Source organism: Hyperoodon ampullatus, assembly GCF_949752795.1.
Source record: "Hyperoodon ampullatus genome assembly, chromosome: 7".
Classification (NCBI taxonomy): domain Eukaryota; kingdom Metazoa; phylum Chordata; class Mammalia; order Artiodactyla; family Ziphiidae; genus Hyperoodon; species Hyperoodon ampullatus.
Genome location: NC_136920.1, coordinates 29,292,565 through 29,306,900, shown reverse-complemented (window position 1 = coordinate 29,306,900; position 14,336 = coordinate 29,292,565). Strand labels below are relative to the sequence as shown.

The window sequence follows — 14,336 nt, the reverse complement described above, 5'->3', positions numbered from 1 at the left end:
ATGGCTGCTGAGCCTGCGCGTCCGGAGCCTGTGCTCCGCAACGGGAGAGGCCACAACAGTGAGAGGCCCGCATACCACAAAAAAAAAAAAAAAAAAAAAAAAAGATGCCACCAAGCATCTTTCCTCTTAACAGAAAAGTTAGTTCTTTGGATTTGGGCACATTGCAAATCTGAAGTTTGGATAGATCAATTGCTTCTCTTTCTATATTTCATGCTCTCACACTCAAAATGGCTGGCTCAATTTCGATAACATTTTCCTCCAAACACCCCTCATTGTAAAAGCACAGTGTGACTGCTCAGAAAGTTATGAGTCATGGAAAAGAGGAGGTTATAAAGCCTTTCTCCTCTAAACTAAATAAAAGAATTTACTGCCAACCACAGGAGAGGAAAGTCAAATCAGTCTTCCTGCAAGCCAATGAATCAGTTCTATATGCTCCCACAAGATTCTTCTCAAATAATTTGCAAAAGAATTAGCACAGCCTTCACCAAAGGAGTTGAAAAAACATCCCACTGTGTTTCTGTAATTCACTGATGAATTTATGAGAGTTAATAATTTTCTTGCCAATTCAGTTTTGTATGTGATACCTTGCAGTTTAAATAATAAACCTTAATCAAGTAATGAAATAAGGCAACCCCTGGCATTTTACTATGTCATAAACAAATTCAACCCCACCACATCCCCAGACTATCTCAGGACCAATGTATAAAGACTCAGTCCACAGCCAAGGGATTCGTGGGCCTTTAATCCCGTCAGACTGGGGAGAAAAGAGGAAGAGAGACAGTGAAAGGTCCAAGCCTACTCTTTCCCTCATGCCTTTCTCCAGTGTTTTCTGCCAAGAAAGCAAAGCGGTTTTTAAAATATTTTCATGATAGTAATCTATTCACAGGGACCCAAAAGAAAGTAAGAATCCATGATTCTTCTTAATATAGAGAAATAAATACTACCACTAGCTACTGCTAGGTGAGTGCCTCTTCCACAGAGGTAAGCATTTATTTATTTATTTGTTTGTTTGTTTGTTTTTGCTAAGTTGTTCATTTTTTTAATATAAATTTATTTATTTTTGGCTGCGTTGGGTCTTCGTTGCTGCCCACGGGCTTCCTCTAGTTGCGGCGAGCAGGGGCTACTTCTCATTGCGGTGGCTTTTCTTGTGGAGCAGGGGCTCTAGGCGCATGGGCTTCAGTGGTTGTGGCACATGGGCTCAGCAGTTGTGGCTCGCGGGCTCTAGAGCACAGGCTCAGTAGTTGTGCATGGGCTTAGGTGCTCCGCAGCATGTGGGATCTTCCCGGACCAGGGCTCGAACCCGTGTCCCCTGCATTGGCAGGCGGATTCTTAACCACTGCGCCACCAGGGAAGTCCAGCATTTATTATTTACCTAGTTTTCCACTCAAGGGCTATCCCCACCCCCACCCCTACCTCCATCCCAATCTCCATCCCAATCTCCATCCCAACCTCCATCCCATCCCCATCCGCATCACCCAGTCCACTGCCAGGACAGAAGACAGCACGCACAGATCTGACTTGTAACGTGGCTCCAGGAAAGTAGTGCGTCAGGTGACCAATCACGGGCCGCCCTCTAGCGGTGCCTCAACAGTTCCTCTGAAGACCACAACTTGGGGTAAGTGGTAAAGGCATGTGGCTCAGGCATGTGCCAACTGACACCACGCTAAATTCACCTGTGGGCTTTCCCATCAGTTCCACCTGTCACACACGTGGATGGGGGGTGGCGCATGTTTCACCTGAAAGACGGTGCCTGACACTGACAAATCAAATTCCAGGAATCTCAGGCCCAGTTGGTGTCCACACCAAGAAGCACCCAATTTTTTAGGAACATCCTCAGATCACAGCAAAATATTAGGGGTGAATGAGTTGGTGGAAAAGAAGGGCCTAGACTTTCCCCTGCTTGGGCCCACTCCATCCTTCAAAGCTCTAAAGAGGATTTTATTATCCATTTTGTATTAATATTTATTTACACACCCAACACTGAAACACATGTTGTCTTCAAAAAAATCCTTAGGCAAATGGTAATTTTCCATAATATCACAAGGTTATGCAGATGTCACTGGTAACTGTGGCACCCTAGGATTTTGCACATATATATTCCTTTTATAAGTATTACATTCAACTTTGAAAAGCTTACCTATCTGAGGTCCAGATCTGGATTCCTCCCTCCAACTAGAAAAAGTAATAGAACTAGTAAATTTGTGTGTGTGTACGTGTGCATGCATGTGTGTGTATATGTGTAGGAGAAGGCTGTTAAATGTTAGGAATGGAAAATGAAAATTCTGGGAAAGACTAGTGGTTCAATCAACATAGCCCCCCAGGCCTAGGTTAAGAAATATCTTAGGTCTGAATGGTGCTTTATAAGCACATCTTTATAGTTTATAAGCATATCTGTTTTTTCACAAGAAGCCTCATTTTGCCTGAAACTACCAAGATGTGCCATGGTTTAGTACAAGTTGTAAACAGAATCCTATACCCAAGTACCATGTTTCTTCAGGCAGTTTGTACTGTGAGTAGATCTTTATCCCCCGACATTCACAAATGTGGGAGAGAGCTGGGAGAAATCTTATGACCCTAAAGAGTCTTAAAGTCTCTAAGTCAAAGTAAACAGGCCAAATATGCTAATCATCAGACAAATGTAGAAGGCTGAGACCTCCACTCAGAGCTTTATGAAGATATTCTAAAGTTCACTTTATTGCACGTAGGATTTTCAAGATATGAATTTCACTAAAGCACAAACGGAATAGAATCGTGCTGGTATAATCCTCGCATATTTCTGCCAGCTGGGATCCTAGATGTTGAGATGTGACCGCCTCTCCATGGGCCTGAAACCACCAATCTGTTTCACCTGGGTCGCTGCACAGCCATCAGGTGGGAGACACTATGTGGTCACTACCCTAACAAAAAGATCCAAAGCACCAACGTCTAGGGAAAAGGCTACAGCTCCCATTTCCAATCTCCCGAGCCACCCCAGTCCCTCTGCGATGGAGTATCAATAGAGAGACTAAATGACTTGTTTACTTAATTGTGCTGTGCAAGCTGAATAATTGCACGCTTTCCAGAAAGGCTTTGTAACCAGTGAGATGGCACTGGATCTGCCAAAACCTTTACCTTGAAGCCAACATCCTTTCTTTCTACAGGCTCTCTCCTATCACAAATAATGGCAATCCTGATATTATTTCCAGAGAAGGCAAAACCATGGCAGGAACATCAAAAATCATGTCTTTCAAAATGGAAAGATTTCCATTAAGCTGCTGCTGAGAACTGCTATCTCCATATATGCCAATGTGAAACCTTTAGTCACAAACCCTGATTTAGTGCATTACACCCTGAAACAGCCAACAAATGGCAACATTAATCTACCTTTAGGGTGAGCAAAATTGGTCCATTAAATATAATGACCACATTTGAAAGAGGATACAAGAAATGTGATGAGGTAAAGCCTTCAAAGACATGGTTCAAAACTGAGAAGTCTGATCTCAGTTTTGGAGATCCATTGGAGACCCTGATCTCCAGCCAGCCATCCCTCTTCCCAGAGGCAACCACTGTTTCTTGTTTCCTTCCAGACCAGAGATCTAAATATTTTTTATACTCTATTTTATAATAATTTTCCTTCAATATGTTCTTGCCTACTTACTACCTTGTTCTTATCTCTGGCAACAGTTTTTCATTAATAATAATCAGGGTCTTTTCTCCTTGATAGGTCTATGTTTATATAGTTTGAGATTCTCCAATTGGCTGTTTCTTCTCAGATGCCATAATCCCCCATGATACAGTTTAATCAACATGTCTCACTAACAGGATTAGGACTTTAGAAAAACAGTATGCATCAGGATCTGACAAGAATGCAAAGATGCTATTTTTCTGCAAATATCCTTCAAAAAACCAAGAGATTTAACACAAGTAGAAAATACAATGTGGAGCAGCCACCAAACCAAAGTTCTAAGCAGGTTTAGCTTTTGACAGGACAGTGTTATCCTGATTCAAGCACCAGCTGGCTTGGATGTTGAAACATCAACCGCTTCTGATTTTTCAGGTTTGGATTGGTCCAGAGAGATACAGTTCTGCTTTTCAAAAGTTTGCTTTAGGGCCTCCCTGGTGGCGCAGTGGTTGAGAGTCCGCCTGCTGATGCAGGGGATACGGGTTCGTGCCCCGGTCTGGGAGGATCCCATATGCCGCGGAGCGGCTGGGCCCGTGAGCCATGGCCGCTGAGCCTGCGCATCCGGAGCCTGTGCTCCGCAACGGGAGAGGCCGCAACAGTGAGAGGCCCGCGTACCGCAAAAAAAAAAAAAAAAAAAAAAAAAAAAAGTTTGCTTTATACCACTTTGCTTTTACAAAAGACCTACATTCGTACATGTTTGCACTAATCCAAAGAAATCTGAAAAGGATTTTCGTTTTTATGAAAAAGAGAAAACAGCGTTCAGCATTTGTTCTGCAGGCAGCTATTACAGAGGCAGCTCAAACCCTAAGCAGGGAGAGTGGCACCTCCAAGCTCCTTCCCCAGGAAATACACTGGGCATCTCAGCATCAAGCTGCCACAGCTTTGAACTGTGCCTGTGCTTTATCTCAGTTTATTTTGTGCATCCATTAGCAACATGTATCCTAAGTTAATTACTCCTTCACGTTCAGCCATTTCGGCCCAGGAAGGGTTTCATAGGAACGCTCTACTTTCTGATAGCGGGGGGGAAACCTGTATTGGCCTGAGTGTTTAGAAGTGGGAAAGAGATGATGGATGCTGGGAGGGAAGCTAAGCAGGGTGCCACCCACAGTCGGAGGGGCCTTCCAAAGAGTCCTTGGTATGAGAATACCCAAAAGGAAGGTAACATGCACATTTCAAACACTCTAGGTCAATTTTTTTTCCTTCCCAAATTCAACTGAGGCTCCGGATAGTTAGGGAGGAAAAAAAAAAAAAAAGACCTAGGTTCTAGTTCTGGTTTTGTCATGAATTCAATGTACCCTTGGCCTAATCACCTTCAATTCACTCTCCCCGTTTATAAAATGAGGACCTTGGCCATGATGAGCTCTGAAGCCCTTTTCACCTTTAACCTTCTCAATCCACAATGCAATTTCTCTCCATATATTGACTTATATGCCTGTTATATGGACATAATTCTTTTTTTATTTCCCACAAATGTATTTGCCATGAAACAACAAATTTTGCATAAATATTTTAAAATCCTCATCAGGGAAAAGAAGTGACAGTAGTGGAGAGCTGTCACTTTGAAGATGTCCATCATCCATTCCCCCTCCTTGGCAGCACCTAGGTTTCTTTAGGGGGAAGTATTTGTGCACAGCTGGGGGGAGATAAGTCTAAGTGTCTATCGCCTCCCCCAGTACAAAAGCTTAAGAGGAAACTGGAAGTTCCTTCTGCCAGATTCTCCTCTCATAAATCAATACATCCATAGGATGGACACGTGACCCATCAAATTTTCTCCCTCAGGACTCTGAATCTGTAGAACAACGCAAGAACAAGAGAAACAGCTGGAGTGCATTCACTCCAGAACTGATACCCAGGCAAGACTGTTGAGTAATTCCTGCTACAAGGCTTTCTATTGTTTCATTCTGAAGTTTTCCCTTCAATTCTACAAACGACCCTGTATCATCCCCATAAATTATTTTTTCTATTTAAGTTAGTGGTTTGCTGCATAACAATCCACTCCAAAACTTAATGGCTTAAAATATTAACAATTTATTTACTCACAATTCTACAGACTGGCAATTTGGGTAGGGCTCAGCTGGGATGGCGTATCTGTGCTCCATGTGGTACCAGCTGGATTCATTTAAACATCTGCAGTCAGTGGGTAGATCTGCTGGGGGCTGACTGACCCTGGATTGCCTCCATCACTCACTTATTCGGAAACTGGCTGGAGTTATCGATTAGAACACCTCAGTTCTCCATGTGGCATCTCACCTTCCAGTAGGCTAAACTGGAGAAATGTTCAGAGAGAACAAAAGCAGAAGCTGCAGCTTCCCTTACATCACATTCTATTGGTCAGATACTTTCTTTTTCTTAGTTTTTATTGGAGTATAGTTGCTTTGCAATGTTGTATTAGTTTCTACCGTACAGCAAAGTGAATCAGCTCTACATATACATATAGCCCCTCTTTTTTGGATTTCCTTCCCATTTAGGTCACCACAGAGCACTGAGTAGAGTTCCCTGAGCTATGCAGTAGGTTCTCATTAGTTACCTATTTTATACATAGTATCGATAGTGTATATATGTCAATCCCAACCTCCCAATTCATGCCATCTGTGCTCCCCCATCAGATAGTTTAAAACCAGCCCAGATTTAAGGGGTGGGAGAAGAGACTTCATCTGTTAATGGGAGGAGTGACAAAGAAACCTTCCCAAGTAAAGGGGCTACAGGCAGACATGATCCACTGGGAACCATTACTGTATGAATCTACCATGTTAGAGTTAGTTTCTGTGGCTTGCAACCTAAGAATGATAACTAATCCACCAATCAGTGGAATGTGACATGGAACACATTAGATTTGGGAGACTTCAACCTTTAGGATATTTTCCCTGATTCTACATCACATATTAATGAGATTATTTGGAAAGAATGTGGTGTCATGGTAGTGGGGCTATAAGAAGAATGAATTTAAAGTGAAATTTTCATGGTTCAAGTCCAGCCAGTTATTTAGCTGTGTAATTTTGAACCTACATAATCTCTGTGACTTCACTGATATATATGAATGAATAAATGAATGAAATGGGGGTGATAAGATTTGCCTGAGTTGCAAATATTGTTGGGGATATGAAACAGTGCAACTCTGAACCACAGGCAATCCTCACTTTGCACTGTAGTACAGGACCATAAAATGATCACGCAAGTTGAGACTGTGCAAAACCGTCTTAATGGGAAACATTACAATTGTTTCGTGACCTTTAAAAATTTTTGACAAAGCATTAAAAACTCTCTCACTATTGGTTATAAATGTATAAGGAAATGAGAAAAAGAATAAAACTAATGTTTGCTTAGTACACTATTATTTAAAGTATTATACTAAAAACACTAAAAATAAAGTGTCTTATTTATTTGTACAAAAATTATCAAGATTAGCTTGGGTGGTGCTTGCCTTCTTGTCATCATATAACTGACAAGCGAGCACCTTTTCTATGCCTTGGCAATCGTCACACTGCTTTTTAAGTTGGAAGCATCTGTTTCTTTTTTTTTTAATTTTATTTATTTTTTATACAGCAGGTTCTTATTAGTTACCTATTTTATACATATTAGTGTATATATGTCAATCCCAATCTCCCAATTCATCCCCCCCCACCCCCGGCTTTCCCCCCTTGGTGTCTATACGTTTGTTCTCCATATCTGTGTCTCTATTTCAGCCTTGGAAGCATCTGCTTCTAACATTTTATCCCTTGTATTTTTAATGTCATGAAATATTTCCAAGAGTTCCTTTTATGTGGATTTTTTGCTGGTGTCACTTCCTCTAGGACATTTTTATCCTTTCATACAACCACCTTCCTCATTTATGTCAATAAATTTGCCTTCACTAAGTTCCTTCGGATGCATGTCTTTCAAAAGCCAGTAGTATCAACATTCCCACAATCCGCTATTTCTTCTACTCTCCATTTATGTTTGATTCTAACTTCACTTTCAGCATTATTACTTTTGTTTCTTTGTTGCACTTTCATTTTTGTTGGATAATTCTCTTCTAATTTTCCATATTTGTAAAATGTCACATGAGTTTATCACTGGGAAGCCAGGAAGCAATACAAGTATACACTTTGCTGTCTGTTTGTGAACTCAGTAACAGATGCATAGTACCAATCACTGAAAGAAGTGACAAGATTGGTCACTGATCATGATGTGCATCTGTCACCTATGTAGTGACTTGTGGACTAAAGAGCTAGCGGCAAAGTTTGTACTTTATGCAACTTCTCAGTGAATACACTGGTAGCTAAAATTTGAACTGCGTTGTTGGCAGACTGGTGTTGTTTAAATTGCAGTAACTGAAATTTGTGCGTATCAGAACTATGCAGAGTGAGAACTTATTAAAGATTATGTTGAGTTTAATTATTGTCACAGTTGTTATTAAAGATAGAAAGATAGACCTCAGGGGCTTCCCTGGTGGCGCAGTGGTTAAGAATCCGCCTGCCAGTGCAGGGGACACGGGTTCAAGCCCTGATCCGGGAAGATCCCACATGCCGCGGAGCAACTAAGCCCATGCCCCACAACTACTGAGCCTCCGCTCTAGAGCCTGAAAGCCACAACGATTGAGCCCGTGTGCCACAACTACTGAAGCCTGCTCGCCTAGAGCCCGTGCTCCGCAACAAGAGAAGCCACCGCAATGAGAAGCCAGTGCACCGCAACAAAGAGTAGCCCCTGCTCGCCACAACTAGAGAAAGCCCGCGTGCAGCAATGAAGACCCAACGCAGCCAAAAAATAAACAAATAAATTTATAAAAATAAATTAATTAATTAAAAAAAAGAAAGACATCTCATTCTTACTGTATTAAAGAAGGAGTTCAATTTAACTCAAATACTATTAGGCTCCAACCATTTTCATCTTTGCCACTGCAAGGTCAGCAGATTAGTACTAAATGCAAGCAAACAAGAGGAGAGGAGGGAGGACTGAAGAAACAGCTGTGTTTTAACCCTTTCCACATAGGCCTAGAGGAAAATAGAGCACACCAAACCCAAAGGTCATACAAAAGTGAGGAAAGATATTGTCCAAATTAAGTAGCTCTTTTTATTATTCTTTACTTCCAAGGCCAGAAGGAAAATGTTTCCATACAGCTTTCCAGGAATGTGGCTGGCAGTCTCCCAATATCCACTTTCTTTTCTTTCTTAGTAACAGCACGCCAATTTTTGGCTGGTTATGCTGCTACCCAGAATATTTCCCAGCTTCCCTTGCAGCTAGTTGTGTCCACATGATTTCATACTGCCCAGTGAAATGTAAGTGAAAAGATTGAGGGGATTGGGGGGAACTCCTTAAAAGGAGCTTGTTCTATTAGGAGAAGCAACCTTTTGTCCTTCCTACTGTCTAGAATGAGGGCAAGATATTAGAAAGTCATGTTAGACTATGAGGCAATGTTGAGAATGGAAGCCAGGCGTTGGGATGGTGGTACATAAATACCGACGGAGCCTGAGTCCTACGTGGTGTTGCAAACATCATACCCAGCTCTGGGGTGCCTCTCTCCACACGACTTTATGTGTATTTAAGCCACTCTTTCTTACCCACATCTGAATACATTTCCTAACTGATAAAACGAATACTCTCATCTAGTCAATGGGCTATGTCAGTGACCCATCAACAGTGAGTGACTTTTACACAACAAAGGTCCCAAATGAGTCAGAAACACATAGGCAAAACAGTACCCTCCACATGGTGTTGGATATTTAGGGGAACAAAAGCTTACAGTTGTTTTGTAAAGTCCTAAAACAGATTCAAATAATCAAAACTCAAACACAGACCTGGCTTAAGAACTGTTTGGACCAAAAAAAGGGGGGGAGAGATGAGAGGGAGGGAAAGTACTAGCTCATAGCAAGCTTGTTATGAATCAGAAAGTGTGGTTGGGAACTAGAAGCCCCAAAATATAATTCGGTATAAGGCTGCCCTCATATGAGTGTCTAGAGGAAAACAAAGGAGGTCCTAGCTCAGGGATGGTCTCACATTAAAAGGGACATCTAACAAACAAAGTAAATTAAGGTGACAGCAACCAAGGTGTCTGGATTCCCCATTTTGTGAAGGATGGGAGAAGGAACTGGAGTTATGCACCTGGGGGCAAAGAAGACAGAGAAGAGATATGATTGGTGTTTCAAATACGTGAAGTGCTATCTTGTAGAAGAGGACTTTGCTTTAATCTGCATGGTTTCAAGCATTAGAACCAATGAGTGAAATAAAAATAAAACATATTTCAACTTAATAAAAGAAAAAACCTTCTGAGAATTAGAACTTTCGAAAACTGGAATGCACTACTTTGTAAGGTAGTGCGTTATTTGACATGGTAGTGGATTTTTTAAAAAGTAGCGACGATAATGGAATTCAGGACTTCTTCTGAAACTCAGGATAGGAAATAAAACACTGTTGTATCTTGAAATCCTTGAAAAAATGTATTGATTTTGATTCTAAGGTGACTATCAATGAAGAATAAAGAGGAAGGGAGCTCTGCATTGGATGGGAAACTGGACCAGGCACCCCTTCTATTCTTACTGTGCTATTAATACTGTTATTAATAATTAGTATTTTCCTGTTACATGTGAAGTAGTTAATATGCAATGCAGGTGTTGAACAAATGTTTCCTGAGGAAAATGATAATGATTGTAGTGGTCGGAACTCTTCCACCTGTAAGTGGATGAAACAAGCTCAGAATAGTCTAGGGGTAAAATAAGAAATTCAATGGCAGGGGTAAATCTCATTTCAGGCTCAAACAATAGGGTCAGAATCTTTCTCCATCTCTTGGATCAATTTTCTCTGAGCTGGCTTCAATCTCAGGCAGACTCTTACCATGTAGAAGCCCAGACCACCTCTGTCAGCTTCATACTTCATTCCCTATAGAAATTTCAATGGGGCTTCCCTGGGCTTCCCTGGTGGCACAGTGATTAAGAATCCGCCTGCCAATGCAGGGAACACGGGTTCGATCCCTGGTCCGGGAGGATCCCACATGCCGTGGAGCAACTAAACCCATGTGCCACAACTACTGAGCCCGCGTGCCTAGAGCCCGTGCTCCACAACAAGAGAAGCCACTGCAGTGAGAAGCCCGCCCACCGCAACGAAGAGTAGCCCCTGCTCGCCTCAACTAGAGAAAGCCGCTCGCAGCAACGAAGACCCACTGCAGCCAAAAATAATAAACAAATAAAATTTAGTTAAAAAAAAAAAGAAATTTCAATGGACAGAGAACTCCTTTTACTCAGAAGTCTTACAGCTGACTTGGACTAACCTGGCTTCAAACACAGCCCATTGTTTACCCAATTACTGTGGGCTTTGGCCAGGCTTGGGTCACATGAACTGAGAATAGGGCAGGGGTGGTTTCCACAAGGAAAAGAAGCTTCTGATGTAAGGATGCTGTGAAGTTAAAAATAATAAGTGGGGCTTCCCTGGTGGTGCAGTGGTTGAGACTCCGCCTGCCGATGCAGGGGACACGGGTTCGTGCCCTGGTCTGGGAAGATCCCACATGCCGCGGAGCGGCTAGACCCGTGAGCCATGGCCGCTGAGCCTGCGCGTCTGGAGCCTGTGCTCCGCAACGGGAGAGGCCACAACAGTGAGAGGCCCGCGTAGCGCAAAAAAAATAAATAATAATAATAATAATAATAAACGTCCACTACAATGACAACAATGAATGTGGTAGATTTTTTTAATGGCAGCTTCAGTGGAATTCGGGGCCTATTCTGAATCCCAAAATAGGAAATAGAAACACTGTTTTATCTAAAAATCCATGAGAATGCGAAGTGAATTTGATTCTATGCCTTAATCTAAAATCCTAATACTCAGGCAAATAATAATTTTAACATGTCTGTCTTTTCACGAATTCCCTCTTTTTTTCTTAAGATGCCTCTGTTCACAGACAGCCTCATCAGACAAAGTAATAGCAAACGAAGAGAAAAGCATAAAATGTTTATTGAAGTGGATGAAGTCATGGCATGTAAAGAAAAATTATTCATTAATAGCTGAAAAAATCTTTCTCTATATTTAATATTTAGGTGACATATTTCTATTTCAAGTGAAGTAGACATTATAGTCATGAACAGCAAACAGAAACACAAACTCCATTTATTTGCAAAATAAACTCATTTTCTTTTCATATCAATGCAAAAAATGACCCAATGCCATATGTTCCATTTGCCATGATTCTAAGACAGCAAAGCTATACAATTTCTAGATCATTAACTTGTCTTCCTATTTTTCCATGTCTTATGGTTCTGCTAGGTAAGTGTTCGTTCATTCACTTTGATAATGCTACCTTTTACAGGTTTGGGATTTCATTTGCTCAATTACTCCATGCAAAACTGCAGCAGCCAGTGAGTGCGTGTGTGGGAAAGAAAAGGACCCACCCCACAGTTTCTCTAAAAGAACAAGAACGCAAGATTACACTTCCAATGGTTTCAAACAAAAGGGGTTTTGTCTTTTGCTAGTCTCAAGTTTGAAAAAGGCATCTATACCCCCTCATTTTATATCATTGGAGCCAGGCTGAATGCCACAGTATTCAGGATAGCACAATGGTACAACATAGCAGCATGTCAGCTCTGTAAGTAGTGGGTGGCAAGATGGGGAACAGGAAAGTGTCCCTATAGTCACATGGGAATCATGGAAGGGTCAATGGAAGGGAAGAGGAGCAATCATGGGTCCACAGGTTATCTGCATAAACTCAGAGAAGTAGAATTCTGCAAATAAATCCCAAAATTAGACCTGAAAAATATAATTCAGCATCATTGCAATGATACAAGAGAGAGATATCCTGAGGTTAAAGCAGCCGTGTATCATCCCTGAGTTTTCCATTTTTATTACATTGCTTAGCTTTCCACAGAGTTTTCTTTGGGCCAGCTTAATCCATTCAAAATGGCTGCATGAGACTGAGACCATTATGAAAAAACTGTGCTCAGCTTCTGAGACAAGCTGTAGAATTCACACTAAATAGCCCAGTCTATGTGACTTAGAATATAAAGTCATCAGTAGATGCTTACCCAAGAAATCAAACAGGAACTAGTATACAAGCTGCATACGAAACATGTTAAGAGGATGACGGAGCAAAGCAGTAACAAGAGGTTTAAGAGAATGCAGCAACTCATGACAGGTGCATGCTTACACAATTAAATTTATTACTTCTTTTTTGAAGATAAACTCAGGAGTTTCTAAAATGAACAGACATAATAATAACTACAAAAATGCCATCGTGATTTATTGAGCATGAATAAATCATTTAAAAAATCCAGGATTGGGGGACCTCATTGAATTCTTTCTATAGGTCAGCACTAATAGCATCTCCATTTTATAGAAGAAAGTGGATCTCTGAGAATTTTGTGTAATTTCTTTAAAATCACACAACTAGCAAAGGCAGAGCCAGGATTTTTTTTTTTTTAGCTCTACACGGGCCTCTCACTGTTGTGGCCTCTCCCGTTGCGGAGCACAGGCTCCAGACGCGCAGGCTCAGCAGCCATGGCTCACGGGCCTAGCCACTCCGCGGCATGTGGGATCTTCCCGGACCAAGGCACGAACCTGTGTCCCCTGCATCGGCAGGCAGACTCTCAACCACTGCGCCACCAGGGAAGCCCAAGAGCCAGGATTTTAACTCTGCCAGTCTGATTCCCAATTCTGTGCTTCTAACCACCAGTGCTTTTTTCTTAAGCACTTCGCAAGAACTCACTCATTCAAGTCTCATAACAATCCCAATAAAGTAGAAATTATTATTTCTATTTTTCTAATGAGAAAATCAAGATGATAAATCATTTGTTCTAGGTCACACGGCTGGCCAGTGGCAGAGCCAAGACTGGAACTCATGTCTGTCTGACACTAGAGCCCACTTTCATAGATAATATGTCACAGGCTGCTACTTGCCCATCAAAATCTATTCTCCTCTTCTTCCTGGGTATGAGCCTGCTTAGCCAAAAACTACACTTCTACACTTCCTTTGCAGTTATGTATGACCATTTGACTAAGTTCTTACCAAAGGAACATGAGTGGAAGTGACGTGTGCAACTTCTGAGTCAAAAGGAACTCCATGGTCACAGACCTCCTCTTTTCTCTTTCTCATGAACTGGACCTCAGAATAGCAGGGGCAAAGCTTCAATCATACAGACAAGGACTACATCCTAAGGGATGACAAAGTTCAAAAGTTGGAGGAGGGACTTCCCTGGCAGTCCAGTGGTTAAGACTTCGCCTTCCAATGCAGGGGGTGCAGGTTGGATCCCTGGTCAGGGAGCTAAGATACCACATGCGTCGAGGCCAAAAAGCCAAAACATAAAACAGAAGCAGTGGGCTTCCCTGGTGGTGCAGCGGTTGGGAGTCCGCCTGCCAATACAGGGGACACGGGTTCGTGCCCCGGTCCGGGAGGATCCCGCATGTCGCGGAGCGGCTGGGCCCGTGGGCCGTGGCCGCTGGGCCTGCGCGTCCGGAGCCTGTGCTCCGCAACGGGAGAGACCACAACAGTGAGAGGCCCGCGTACCACAAAAAACAAACAAACAAAAAAAACATGCATGGGAACGTGACATGGATATGACATGCCATCTTTAGGCTAGAGAAAGAGGTGAAAGAGAGGTGGTAGGCTTTAACTTTCATTGTTCTATTTTCTTTCTTTAAAAAAGAGAGGCAAAGGAAATTTGAAGTAAATATAGCACAATATGGAATCTGAATTGTGGGTACATGGGTTTCTAGACAATTA

The 14,336-nt window shown here is 42.0% G+C and overlaps 1 protein-coding gene across 1 annotated transcript in view; it reads right to left on the bottom strand.

The window, feature by feature from the left end:
• The window catches only part of LOC307055537 (uncharacterized protein), a gene marked incomplete at both ends in the record, with an annotated part of 149,260 nt that extends 135,582 nt beyond the window's left edge, over nucleotides 1–13,678 (bottom strand). The window contains one exon of the mRNA XM_079707768.1: nucleotides 13,623–13,678. Within this exon, the coding sequence (XP_079563894.1) occupies nucleotides 13,623–13,678 (56 nt within the window). The remainder of the gene's footprint in view (nucleotides 1–13,622) is intronic.
• Between the last annotated feature and the right edge of the window lie 658 nt (nucleotides 13,679–14,336).